This window comes from Ambystoma mexicanum, chromosome 3p, assembly GCF_040938575.1.
Source record: "Ambystoma mexicanum isolate Mex_15411 chromosome 3p, UKY_AmexF1_1, whole genome shotgun sequence".
In the NCBI taxonomy this organism is placed as follows: domain Eukaryota; kingdom Metazoa; phylum Chordata; class Amphibia; order Caudata; family Ambystomatidae; genus Ambystoma; species Ambystoma mexicanum.
The window spans coordinates 240,960,205-240,974,570 of NC_090925.1; the positions used below are offsets into that span (position 1 = coordinate 240,960,205).

Below are 14,366 nucleotides of genomic sequence, written 5' to 3' on the forward strand. Positions count from 1 at the left end.
CACTCCAGCGCGCTCCATGCACTCCAGTCCAAGAGCAAGTGCATGGGTAAGTGCAGACCTCAGGTGTCAAATGCTGGTAGGGGGCCCTAGGGATACAGAAACAGCCCCAGAGTGCAAGGGTTGCCAGGTGGGCAGTGCAGGTGTGCAACTGGCGGGGAGGGAACCTGGGCCTGAGATCACAGGGTAGCCAGGTAACCAGTGCAGTATCAGTTTCAGATAGGCGATCAGCAGGGGAGAGGATGAGAGAAAGCAGAAGCAAAGAGGAAGGTCTTGAGGTGCTTCCAGAACCAGAGATGGTTCTCCTCAAGTTTCAGAGAGGCGTGGAGGTTGTTCCAGAGGGAGGCCCCAGCCGAAGAAAGAGATCTACCACCAACTCGTTGCTTGGAGAAGCGACTGACCCTGAGGGAGTTTGAGGCGGATGAGAGAAGAGCTCAAGAAGGAAGATATTTAGGAAGAGAGAGTTGAAGGTATTGAGACAACAGGCCCCAGAAGGCCTTATGAACAATGCAGAGGGTTTTGAACTTAATCCTCGCCGCCACTGGGAGCCAGTGCAGAGATTTCAGTCCTGGAGAGATACGATCCCTGGGCTTGAGGCCAAGAACGAGTCTCACGGCCCTATTTTGGATGAGTTGCAGGGGACGGAGAGTAGAGGCAGGCAGATTTAGAAAAAAGGCTGTTGCAGTAGTCCAGTCTAGATAGAACCAGGGCTCTGAAGACAGTGAGCTTCTGGGGGAAGGAGAGGAAAATAAGAATACTTCTGAGGAGGTGCAGCTGGTACTGTGACTTCTAAGAGACCTCAGAGATGGGAGGAGAGGAGAGAAGAAGAGTGTGGAGTCGAAGATGACCCATTGGTTTTTAGCCTCACAGGTGGGAGCAGGAAGAGGGCGAAATGAAAGGACTGTTGAGTCTTCTCGGTGCAGAAGGGACCCTCTCTTCTTCTGGAGAGAGGGCTCTGATTCCAATGAAACAATAGACTGATCCCCGGGGCAAAGGGTCCGTTCCCCAGGTCACCATCCTTTTCCAAGGGGAACGAAAACAAAGTTGCAAGAAAAGAAGTCTTACAATGGACTACAAATTCTTGGTTCAACTCAAAGTTCACAAAAACGCCTGCATTCCTTATTGACCATGATTAATGTCCTTACAATTGGATCCCTGGAGAGTGTCTCCCCTCTTCGGGTGTTCTACTTCTACCCCAGCGGTTATGCCTCTCTACCCATCGCTATGCCCCCATCCACCACCGATAGGCTGCCTTGCCTACTTGCTCCCCTATTGGATGCCGGCAGGCGAATCCGGCCCACTTTGACCAAGGCCCACGGCAACAAGGCTAATACCTGTTAGGTGCCTGTTAGTGCCGGTGTCTGCCGTCTGCCAGACCCCCTGTCTGTGTCGCACGCCAGGTAACTCTCTCATTTTTGGCTACACTAACATTGCGGCGCAACGAGGAACTGCCTACTCCACTGCCTCCACTACTACACGTATGTTTACCAAACGCTGATACGGCTTGCGTAAGTCTGGTCCATTCTAATAATTGCAACCGATGACCTGATTTGTCCTGATCTACGGCCACAGTAGCAAACTGTATTTATAGTATCCTTGTTTCTCCCAGTTGCCTCACGTTTGCTTTTAGAGTACCATCGTAGTAAACTATACTTGATCACTATCACCTGCTCATCCTTTGACCATACTAGCCACTGCCTTAGCAAACTCCACCCAGAGTACCTGATTATGCCTGGTTATCCCACACTTGCATTCAGAATGTCCTCCAAGTAACTGTATTTGATTGCTGTCACCTGCCTGACCATTTGCTATCTGTCTCACACATGCTTACTGTAACTGGCACCACCTCTACGCTGTGCAAAAAACAAAATAAATTGAATTTAGATGTTCAGCTGCCTGCTCACATAGTCCTTTAACATGCCTGCACACAGTACTTAAGCTCAGATATAGTACTCCTGCCTAGACTTAGCAGCCTTTTTATACCTACTGCAATCCTTAGCAATGAACCTAGGCCTCACTATACACCATTAAGTACCTCCTAACCTCACCCGTATGTTAGAATACTCCACGCATAACCTACCTGCTGCAATACATGCTTATATACTTGTTGCAGTACACCTAATGCCAACAAGTCTTAACTGTGTTAGATACCTAATTTGAACTACCATTAAATGCCATTAGCCCTAGACTGCTGATACACCTTGTGCGATACTCGCAAAGTCTACACTGATCCATAGTTGGTCTCCACATCTGACCATGTGCCTGATCTAGTTGTTGCGCCTCTGCCTGAAATGTGCCCAGTCTAGATATTGTGCCTCTGCCTGAAATGTGCCCAGTCTAGATATTGTGCCTCTGCCTGAAATGTGCCCAGTCTAGATATTGTGCCTCTGCCTGAAATGTGCCCAGTCTAGACATTGTGCCTCTGCCTGAAATGTGCCCAGTCTAGATATTGTGCCTCTGCCTGAAATGTGCCCAGTCTAGATATTGTGCCCTTGTCCCTGCCACTACCATGCAATTCTGGCTCACCTTTGTCATGTTCCCTTTTTGTATCATGCATAACAATGTACTTTGCAGCGGTAATAGCTACATAGCCCATAAAAATGGCCTAGCTAGACCTGCCTGCCCAAGACATCACCCTATCGCCTGGCCCACACCCTTCTTGCCCACTACACCAGCCTTCCCACTAGTCTCCCATTTCGCCCGTCCTTCCCATGATAGTGCCCACTTAACTGAGTACCTAACCCATAGCAACACCGATTCACCCAAGCGGGACCACCTTAGCACACGATCACCATGCCCATCTATTGGTTACAGCCCTATTAGAACTATTACCCAAACTGACACACAAACTACCACTCTCGACTCAACCGAGTGTAACAATAGACTAGGTACCAGAATCCTCCACAAGAACAGCATCCATCTAGATAAACTACCCAATAAGATCAGTATCCAGAATAAAGTTTCTAACAATTCCAACCCAATCCAGCCAAAAGGAGCACTGTTAAACGTTATATCCTTAGTCGCCCACTCCGTAGAGACTTCTGACATCATTCTAACCAACAACCTGGACTTCCTTGCTGTGACTGAAACATGGCTTCATGACGCTGCGGGACCTTCTCTTACCTTAGCCATCACTAACAATTATGCCATCCTCAGAGCAGATAGACCTAACGCTCACGGAGGTGGTGTAGCCATCATCTTTAAATCATCACTTGAAATCAGACTAGACACCTCTCCTACACTAAACTCATGTGAACATCTCACAGTCAAACTGCAAACTTCCCCTAAGAGTACAATTACGATGCATCTAATATATAGGCCCCCGGGTCCGCCTGGTTCATTTGAGGAAGATATTACATCCTTAGTAGCTGAAAACTCGAAACCTTCAGCTCAAATGATCATACTTGGGGATTTCAATCTTGGGTTTAACGACCCTCATGACACCTCAGCCACCTCCCTGGCTACTGCACAAGCTGAGCATGGCCTCCCACAACTCTGTTCCCAACCTACGCATTCGAAAGGTAGGACTCTTGACTGGGTAGCTGCTCTCAACTGCAACATTACTCTCAAGGACCCTATACCTCTTGTCTGGACGGATCACCACTTCCTCCCTTTAGATATTAATATCAGTAACCCAGTCCCTAAAAAACCTTTTATTGCCCCAGCTTGCCCAACCAGGAACAAGAGTAATATCACAGCTGAAGCATTAATACCCTTGGTAGTCCCCACCCTAAATGCACTACCAGCCACAGCTGACTTGAACTTGTTGGTCAATACCTACAACGAATCCATGACTAAAGCTATTGACAGCATTGCCCCATTAAAAATACGCAAAGAGAAACAGAAAGCTCACCTGAACTCATGGTACACCCCTGAGCTCAAACTACTTAGACAACAAAAAAGCAAACTTGAAACATTGTAGAAGACAGCTCCCTCATTAGAAAATAAAACTAACCTTACTAATATCACCACTCTCTACAAAAATTAGATTATACGTGCTAAAAAAGAATCTTTCAACTCCAGGATAACTCAGGCAGGCTCTAGCACGAGAGAGTTATTTAACATCTTAAAGGAATTAGAAAACCCTAATCCTCCCACTGATACCTGTACCAAGGATAAACACTGGTGCACAGGTATCCAGAATGCAATCGCCAACAAAATCACGGGACTCCAAACTAAAATTGAAAATAAACGACAACAACTCACCCATGGCACTACTTCCGGTCCAACTTTACCCTTGCCCATTGCCAATAACTCAGGCTTCACCTTCAAAAGGGTAACTATACCAGAAGTACAAAAAATTATAGCCTCCTTGAAACCATCTAACTGTAAGGGGGACAGCTGCCCTGCCCAGGTCATAAAAGACGCAGCCAGGGATCTCTCCCCTTTCATTACCAAACTAATAAACCTATCTTTCACTAGCAATGCAGTCCCAAGCAACTTGAAACAATCGTGGGTTCTACCATTGTTAAAAAAAAAAAAACACTTGACCCGTCTATACCTACCAACTATAGACCTATCACCACCATACCATTCTTACTAAAAATTCTTGACAGAGTGGCCTACGTACAAATACAAGATTACCTCGAGACAAACCAACTCCTGGGAATTCGTCAGTCTGGCTTTCGTCCTCAACATGGAACAGAAACAGCCCTTGTTGATCTCAAAAGCCAGATCGACAAACTCAAAGATAAAGGAAAGGCTGCCATCCTTCTTCTCCTAGACCTCTCAGCTGCCTTTGACTTGGCGGACCATAAAATCCTATGCAACCACCTATCATCGGCAGCACATTTCTCCCACTCCGCGGTCACATGGATCCAATCCTTCCTTGATAACAGGACCATGCGAGTCTTCTCACCGTTAGCAGCGGCCGACCCAATTCCCATCACCTGCGGTGTCCCACAAGGCTCCTGTGTTTCGCCCACTTTGTATAATATATTTACAAAGCCTTTATTCTACAAGCTGGACCATCTGGGTGTCACCTACACCAACTACGCAGATGACACCCAGATACTCCTAACTCTTTCCGGTAATTACAACTCGCACATCACCCGGATCAATGAAGTCTTCTCCATCATTCAGGCATGGATGGCCACACATGGCCTCTGCCTGAATGATGACAAGACGGAATTGCTCCTTGTCGGCTCCCCCAACACTATCCTGAAGCTCAGCTCCAGCTACACCAGCTTCACTATTGACGGGAACACTATTCCTATCGCAAAAAGTGTAAAGACCCTAGGCTTCTATCTAGACACCAACACCAACCTCTCCAAACAAGTCAACATGACCACCTCACCCACTGCCTACACAGGTAAGTTGATCAGGGCCTGTAGACCCCTGCTATCCCCCAGAAGCTGCCTCACATTAGCCAGAGCACTTATGCAGTCTAAATTGGACTACTGCAACGGTTTATATGTAGGCGCTAATAAATCTGTTATCAACAAACTGCAGGTCCTCCAAAATAATGCACTCCAAGCTGCTCTTAATATTCCTAGGAGAGAACACATATCGGCCACCAGAATATCATGCAAATGGCTATCCATCCAACAAAAAATTGATCTAAAAACTATCTGCCTCACCTACAAATCACTTAATCACCTTGCCCCGCCTTACCTTACTAACAAATTCACCTTAAAACCTGCTACAAGAATCATCAGATCTTCCAAAACACTACACATGACAGTGCCGAAATACACCCTCAAAAGAGCCGCCGGAACTAGCTTCCCGGTTCTAGCCGCCCAACTTTGGAACACTATTCCACTGAACATTAAATCCATCCCCACCTTTCAACCCTTCAGAACCCAGAACATCACCTGGCTTCTAAACAAATAACTCAGGGATACGTCACTTACCTCACTCACCACTACCCTGCCTCTTCCCTACTAGCTAATACAGACCCTGTATCTTGTATACGTGTCACTTTAACAGCTCAACACCTTTATAATACTGTCTGCTTACTATCTACACCAACTGTATTTTTTGCAAAATGTATAAACTCCTGCACATTATTTCTGTAATTGTATATATGCTGCACAACTGCCCTAATATATTGCCTGTAACCTTTTCCTTGAGTGCCCATATACCCCTGGGTCCGGAGCGCTATACAAATTAATAAACAAACAAACAAACAAACAAACAAACCCCAGGATCTTGTTCAGTCTTCCTTCTGTGTGCTGTCCGTCACATAACACCAGATATGATGCCTTTTCAGCACCGGGGAGGTGGTGGTAGGGGGGGTCATATGCCTTTCTTCCTGTGGTTCTTTTCAGGCTTCTCACAATGCCAGAGGAAATGGCTCCCTTTCCCTTAGCATTTGGCGACACCAGGGGGAATGGCTACCTTCCACTGGTCTTTCTCAGGCTTCTCACAATGCTTTGCGACCCTCAGGGGGAAAGGCTCCCTTCCCCTGGTAGTTCTCAGGCTTCTCACGGTGCCACAGGAAATTACTCCCTTTCCACTGTCTCTCTCGGGCTTCCCTGCTGATCGTGCGGCAGACATTTTTCACTATCCTGCCCGGCACTGCTATGGTCCATATACACTTGTTGTAACTCTTTTTCACCCCAGTTGCCAGAGCTCAGCACAGCCCCATTTCAGCGCATGGTGTGGTTCGGAAGGCCCCGCCCCAAACCCCTTCCCCGTCCCGCCCCCACACAGACATGCCAACATGATTTATTTATTGTCGATTCAATTCATCAAGGGCATTCTACCATCCAATTTGCCTATAGGCGCCCATAAATGGAGTTTTTCTGCCTGGATAGCCAACCACCGCTGGTTTGCTCTCCTTCCAGCTCCAGATGAAAGAGCCCATCAGGCAATCAGTGTGGCCATGCAACATGCGGCCTGACCTCCTTACACCAGGCTGACAAGCGCTTTGAAGTGGCCGCAAGGGGCTACCCTAATAATCCTGCAGGCTCTCGCCCGCCCGCCTGCACACACACACACACGTCCCCCACACCCACAGTAGTATCCCTATGGAACACAGAGCTGCCCCTACTACACACAAACCTCTGTGATGTGCCACTCACTCTTTACACGACACGCATGAAAACCCTGAAAACTGCACTTGAATGGGCATTATTTACACTGCGATAGCGCACACAGACTTACGTAAGCGCCCCTCCACCCCCCCAAGTGGAACACGCCATGCCCCTGTACGTTACCATTTCTATTATACACAGGAAGCCTGAGCGGCTTGGCCTCAATGCAGTCCCTCCTCGCTGTGTTATGTCTTTGTGCTGTGCTTGGACATTACTTAGGTTAGGTGCACAGCCAGACAGCTGCTAGGAAACCCCACCAATGGTAGCAACACAGTCCTTCTGTGTCATTGTGCAAGTGAGTTGCGGGTAACATAACCATTGCGGCTTGCTTGGTCCTTTGTTAGTGGGGTGACGCTACCCCTCCTGATCCTCAACTAAGCATTTCCTTTGACAAGATATTGGCGCTTTGATGTGTGCGCTTTCGTTTCAAAACCAAGCGGTGGTAAACAAAGCATGCTGGCTCTTTAATGGAGTTGCTGGGTGGCTCTTTGAAGAGCCTTTGGGTCGTTTTTTTTAACAGGGAGCTCTGGCCCAGAAGTCTGTAGTGGCCCTCTCTTGGCGCTGGTGTACTTGGTGAAGGCCTTTGTGCCCTCGGACACAGCATGCTTGGCCAGCTCACCCGGCAGTAGGAGGCGCACAGTGGTCTGGATCTCCTTGGAGGTAATGGTACACCGGTCGTTGTAGTGTGCCAGGTGGGAGGCTTTGCTGGCGATGCGCTCGAAGATGTCACTGACAAAGGAGTTCATGATGTCCATGGCCTTGGAGGAGATGCCGGTGTCGGGTTGCACCTGCTTCATCACCTTGTAGATGTAGATAGCATAGCTCTCCTTCATGCTCCTCTTGCGCTTCTTCCCGTCCTTCTTGGGCATCTTTGAGAGTGCTTTCTTGGATCCCTTCTTGGGAGCTGGGGCAGATTTAGCTGGCTCAGGCATGGTCAGCAGCAATAATGTTCACTCTCTGGAAGAGCGGGAGAAATAAGAAATACATTCTTCTTCCTTATGTTGATTCCAGTAGTATCAAATGTTATTCAGAAATATAGCAAAGTATCAAAGTCTTGATAGCAGGCTCATTGCTAGTGCACTGTGCTCCATTTCCTGGTGGCACACTTCTTTAATAATGGGTTGCAAGGAGCCTGGTGGCTATTGTTTTCCTCTGATGATTCTTTACCATCATGTTCTGTCCAGGCTGAATAAAGTGTCAGGGTTCTTCAGGCATATCGTGTAGTGTGTAAAAAGGAAGGCAACCCAAAACCCGAACTGTAAAAATAATCCAAAAGGTCAAATAAGCACTGCAACTCTTTGCAAGGGCAAACATGATTTATTTCATGCAAAAAGGTCTCAGGTGGTCCCGTAGAACGGAACTGTCCTGGAGCTTGTCGCTTCCCAAGAGGTCACAGGTTATATAGCAGTAAACAGCAAAATGTGAATAAATAGGTTACAATGTTATCCCAACAACCTCATTGGCTAGCACCTATAGAACATGCTAATACCCCCCTATAGTCCCTGGACCGATTGGCCTCACCTTATCTAAAGCCATTCCCCTTGACATGTGGCCCACTTCATTGTCACTATTGAATCCAGGTATTGTCCACATCATTTGGGGGGGATTTACGTGCAGTAAGAACAATTTTCTTGCACACACCTCCCTCCAAGCACTGAGCAGATCCACAATGTTTCTGGCGGGTCATAAGCCTGATTGCCCGTAATTCAGTGTTTATTGAATTAAGACCCTGCTCTGTTTGGTTCACCAACTGAAGCATCTCCCACTTGGCGATCTGCAGCCACTTGGCATTGTCTGCAGTCTGGATACCTGGCACCAGCAAGAAGGTGAAAAAAGTTTCAGTTTTAGTGAATAATGTGTACTAGTTTAGGATCCCCTTTAATTTATCAGAGGAGTCTTGGACATTGTGAGTAACCTAAGGGTGTCCTCACTTCTTTTCCCCCTGTATCTTCCTCTCGGGTGGTCAGGGAAAGGACATCGCTTTTGGATCCTGACACTGGGGGTGGATATGCGAGGGAGGATCCTGTGGGTGGAGGGAACTTTGGAAGTGGGGAGAGGACACCGTTCGGTGAAGCATGGTATCCCCTATTCCCTTTTCATAATTAACCCTCTATCCCCCAAACCTTTGTAGGCTACTATCAGCCCTTTCCCTTTTCTTCCCTCCAAACTGTTCCCAAGAAACACCACCTCAATACTGGGATGAGGAAGAGACGATGTCGGAAGACACATTCTCATTTGGATACAACAAACACATACCCGACTTATATTGTTAATACAGACACACATCTGTCAGATACCAAGACGAGGAGGAGGCAACACCGAGTTATACATACTTCCTTCATTAATTCAGACATCCCGAAACACCACTCAGGTACTGAGACGAAGAAGAGGGCTATGGAGGTATACTGGTGGAACAGCCAGGTACGTCCACACAAAGGGTTTCACTATAGCCAGGCAATTCGACTTAAAGATCCACACCTGAGGTTCTGGATGACCTGCTACTCTCCTTATCGGGTACACGCAGCAAGAGCTGTGGTAAGGCAAAGAACCCCAGCCACTGCAGGAAACCAGGAACGCGAGCTCTGCTCTCTGTGGATGCCGCAATGGAAAGGCGAAGCTCGTGGAATCTGTGTGCAACCGGTGAGTGGAAACAAGGGAAACACTCATACCAGGTGCTCCAGGAACTTGAAACAAGTACTTTTGAATACCGCGAAACAAGAACTTTTGAATATCGAACAAACTGAAAGTCATTGCAAGTACTTTTGAGAGCCAAAACAAGTACTTTTGAATACCAAACAAACTGAACGTTATTGTAAGTAGTTTTGAATGCTGAAATAAGTATATTTGAATACCGAACAAACCGTAGCACATTTGAATGCTGGACAGAGCAAAAGCAAGTTTTGAGCCCTTGTGAGTGGAGTGAAAGAAAGGTGGTGCATGTAGCAGATACCACATCATTTATTGTCTGAGACACAAGTAGAGCAAAGCCAAGTGAATAACAAGAAGGGTATGAGATGAGAAACCAAGTATTGGTCAAAGCTAAAAGAGTTCAAGGAACTGCAGGTGAAGAGTATACCTATATTTGGCAAGAGCCAGAAGAAAACAGAAATGTGTAGCAAAGTGCATGGTTGCCGAACAAGCCAGGGTAAAATGTTAGAAGAGTGTGACACTGATGAAAGAACCAAGCGTCACTGTCAAAGGAAAGCAGGGGACAATTGTTGATAGAAAGCTGTCAACAAGGAATATCAGTTGCGTGACCTGCAATGTGTGAAGCGTGTGGTCCGATAGCTGCGCCTAGACTGAGTACCCCCCTGTATGGAAAAGCCAAGGAAAGTATCCAGAAAGAAGCTTGTGTTTTGCAACAATGTCTTATGTGAACCAGTGAAAAGCATTGATGTCAAAAGAGTTGCGAAGTGTCCCACGGAATTGTGCTGTTTTGAACTGATGTCAACAGAGCTGGGAAGGGTCCCAATGAATTGTGCTATTTTGAAAAGCTAGAAGATTTTAACTCTTGGGGAACGGAAGCCCAATACCTTGTGAACTGTTTTCAACTTGGGGAAGGGGAAACTGATTACAAGCCAAGAGCTGGAAGAAGCTCTGAAATTTATTTTGAACACTATTTATTTTGATGTTGCCTTCCCTACACATTGTATGCAGTTAGTTGTAAGGGCAAGTATAGGTTTTGGACACAGACAGACATTTGATTTCGACTTCCTTACACAGACTATCCTTAGTTTTCTTAAGGCAGGGAAATCCCACTTTAACACAAGGCAAGTTAGGCCTTACCCCATCCTGCCTTTTTAAGTAAATAAAACTATCGAAAACCAGTCTAGAGTCGGTTGTCTGTGTCTACTTCATGATGCCTTCACAACCGATAATTCAATCTTCTCCGGCGATGAAGCCTTAATGAGTGATGGACATTCTTGTCAGATGGGGCCTTAGTCAGTTCTGGGGGGCGGCATATTTATAACAGTCAGATGGGCATAATAAACTAACAGAACTCCTAAGTGCAAGGTGGTCAGTGAACAAACGCCCTTCCATGATGTTGGGAGGTGAAGGTATGCGTATTGTCCACAGTCTCAGTAGACATCCATTAACACTGCTGTGCCTTCATTCATGTCAAGCATGAAAAACATTTTTTTACAATAAATGTGTGTCCCTACAGGCATAGTGCCATTTCCTATGAAGCAAAAGGAATACTCCACTAGCCTTTGTACTTTTGCTGCTGTCTCAATTATCTCGATCCATGTCAATTTTGCCATGTAATTTCCCCATGTCCTGCCACAGTTCTGATAGACGCATGCCACTGTGTCTTCCGAAAACTCCACACATCTATCATTGGAAAACAAAGCTACTTACATCTTCGGCAAAGGTCTTATTTTACAATGGGCTTGTTCTTTCTTCTTGGCACATTCTTCATCATGCCTGTCCATTATTACTGCTTGGACTGTGTGCCCCTGGAAAAGACATTGTACTCCTCACTGGGCCAAGTATTCCAAACACTGGGCTATAAAAAGCATAATTTTCTTGTGTTATAAACAACTTTGGTGCACATGTCACATGAAGTATCAAAGAGCAAACAAAGCAGCTCTAGTCTGACCTCTCCCTCCCCAGTTCGCTCATCTGATTATGCCACATGTTATCCAATTCAGAGTGGTCCACATCCGCCACAGTGTCCAGTATTACCCCTTTGTATTGATTATTTTCTATCTCTGCCACAGTTTCCCTCCTAGATCTTGCCATCCCCAAAGATACATCTTTGTCATTTCCATACCCCACTTTCTATGCCCCAACCATATAAAATAACCACACAAAAATACTATACTTACTCCAAAGAGAAAACAACTCATATTACACGCCTCTTGCAATTGTCAGACATCGGGCCTGTCACCGCCACAGCAACCTACCTGGCGGTGCTATCTGCGCTGGGGCTTATGGCACAATGGGACAAGCAGGTGCTGCGACGGCCATTCACCATGGTACAGGCTGTAGCTGTGCTGCTGGCATCTTGCTTTAAAATGGTAACTGTGTCGATCACAGGGGATGTGGCACTGGACTATGTAAACCCAGCACTCTTACACACAGATACATCTTAATGCTCTCCATATGTTCACATTTCACTTGTCTTCCTTGGCTTTGCCTGTGCATCTCTTCTGCCTTGCTTACTCTCATTTTCCCTCTGGTCTGCTTGCTTCTATCCTCATATTTTCTTTCTGTGCTGTCTGTTTCAGCTTGCCCTCCTCCTACCAGTTTTACCCAGCCGGCCTACTCCTGGACAAACTGCCTTACCGGTTTCCTTAGTCTGTCCTGCGCCCGAGTCTCCTGAGCCTGTTTCCATTGTTTACTTTGCATTGGCTTCTCCAAATCTTGGGAAGCTGTCCCATATTGTGAGGAGTCCTCCTCTGGGCTCCCTTTCCTGTGTACCCTACTATTAGGGTGTCTCTTGGGTTGACCCCTTGACCAGTTTTATCAGCTGGCCTACCTCTGGATCATCCAGGGATGACAAAGAGTGATACTTCCAAACCACAGACACTGCAGCGATAAGATCAGGTATGTGACAGGTATTAAAACAAAGAAATTCTGACCTTATTTCCTATTTGAGTCATTTTCAGCAGCTGTGAAGGCATTGTGAAGCAGACGCAGACAACTGACTGAAGTTTGGGCTACAAACTATAATTCAAATAAAAAGATGGTTGGAAGAAGGCCTACATTTCCCTATACTAAAGTGGGATTTCCCTACCTAACTGAAACTAAGTAGAGTCTATCTCAGGAAGTTCAAAGTAAATATCCGTTTGTGTACAAAACCTATACTTGCCCTCACATCAAATTGTATACAATGTGTAGGGATGTCAGCATCAAATGAAAAGTGTTCAAAACAAAAGTTCAGAGCTTCTTCCAGCTCCTAAATGGAAAAGGGATCTCAGAACCCCAGTATTCAAACTGTTCTGGTTCCAATAGAGGGTTCCCTTCCCCAGGTTTTCAAGTCTTTCAAGATTTCACAAAAACACCATTCCTTGGGATCTTCAATATTCCAAAATAGGAAATTTCAGTTCCTTAATTTTAGTCCACACAGATTTTTCTCCTTCATCTTTATTCAGTCACAACAATCACAAAGTGGCTTTTCCTTAGGTGGATGGGTTCGTCTAGGCACAGTTGTCGGACCACACAGTCCACCCATTATAGATCATGCAACCAACACAACTTACTTGCATCTGTTTCATGAAGATCTTGCCACAGTTTCATCCTCAACATGAGGCTTGACTTAATCTACTTCCAAGTGCTTTTGAAGCTTGATGTATTATCTGTTTGCTCATCATTCACTTGTTCAACAGCTTTCACTTGTAAAACTAACATAGGCTTCCCAGTACATTCTCCTGTGAAATAAACCCAAATATTGCCACAGTTCTTTTGCACAATTTCTGTTATTCTTCTCAGTACACTATCCTGCTAGGAACCTTATTCACTGTGTCTGTTCCTAATTATCACACCTGGCGTCTTTCTCCCAGGTTACTTTTGCATATGTTTCTGTGGCCCTCTTTTCCACCAGGCGGACTCACCAGTCTCGTCACAGTCGACTGTCTTCTCCCTGCAGCTTTCTGAAGACTCTTCTCTGCTCATGGTTGGCTCTCACAGGTTCCCCCTGCAAAATTAGCTTTTTCCCCACCTTTCTTGCTTCCCCGCTACTTTCGTTGTAGCTATGGTAGTCTGCAGTCAGCTGTTCTTGAACAGTGAGCCGACTGGAGTGCTTCCAACGCTCCCGTATCTGAGCCCTGTGCCACACTGCTTCCTCAGCTTAGCCTCAGACTGTCTGTGAGCCCCTCTCACTCGCTGCTCAGACCATGCTCTCCAAAACTTCCGGCATCTCAGAAATGCGCCTTCTTGCCACCAAATCTTCTGACCTGGACCTCTCCTTTCACGCTTCCCAGGGACGCTCTGCGGGCTGCTCCATGGGCCTCTCGCTGGGCTGCTCAGCCTTCCTCACAGTTGAGCCATTTTTAAAGTTCCCGGCTCCATAGCAATGAGGTCAACAACTAGACCGGTCATGTTTCATTTTCCATTCTGTCTTCTGTGTTGTTAGTGGCCTCCTCATTCCAGTACCTAAGTGGTGTTTGTGTGTGTTAGTATTTACAAAGAGAGAAAATATGTCCTTGGTGTGTCTCTTCCTCGTCCCAGTACCTGCCTGATGTTCACTTGGAGATGTTTAAGGGATATAATAGGGAAGTGATAGTAACCTATAAAGTCCGGGGAGACATTGGGTTCCCTACCAAAGGGAAATGGGGGATCCTGTGTCTCACACAAGGGTGCCTCATCCCACTCCCCAAGTCTCCACCA

At 46.4% G+C, this 14,366-nt stretch overlaps 1 protein-coding gene across 1 annotated transcript; it reads right to left on the minus strand.

The window, feature by feature from the left end:
- Positions 1-7,498: 7,498 nt before the first annotated feature.
- On the minus strand, positions 7,499-7,966 carry LOC138579877 (histone H2B 1.2-like). Its single transcript, XM_069650102.1, has one exon. It carries the CDS (start codon positions 7,964-7,966, stop codon positions 7,499-7,501), a length of 468 nt encoding a protein of 155 aa, XP_069506203.1.
- Positions 7,967-14,366: the final 6,400 nt, after the last annotated feature.

Coding starts and splice junctions, on each gene's coding strand:
- LOC138579877 (XM_069650102.1), bottom strand. CDS start 7,966: ATGCCTGAGCCAGCTAAATCTGCCCCAGCTCCCAAGAAGGGATCCAAG.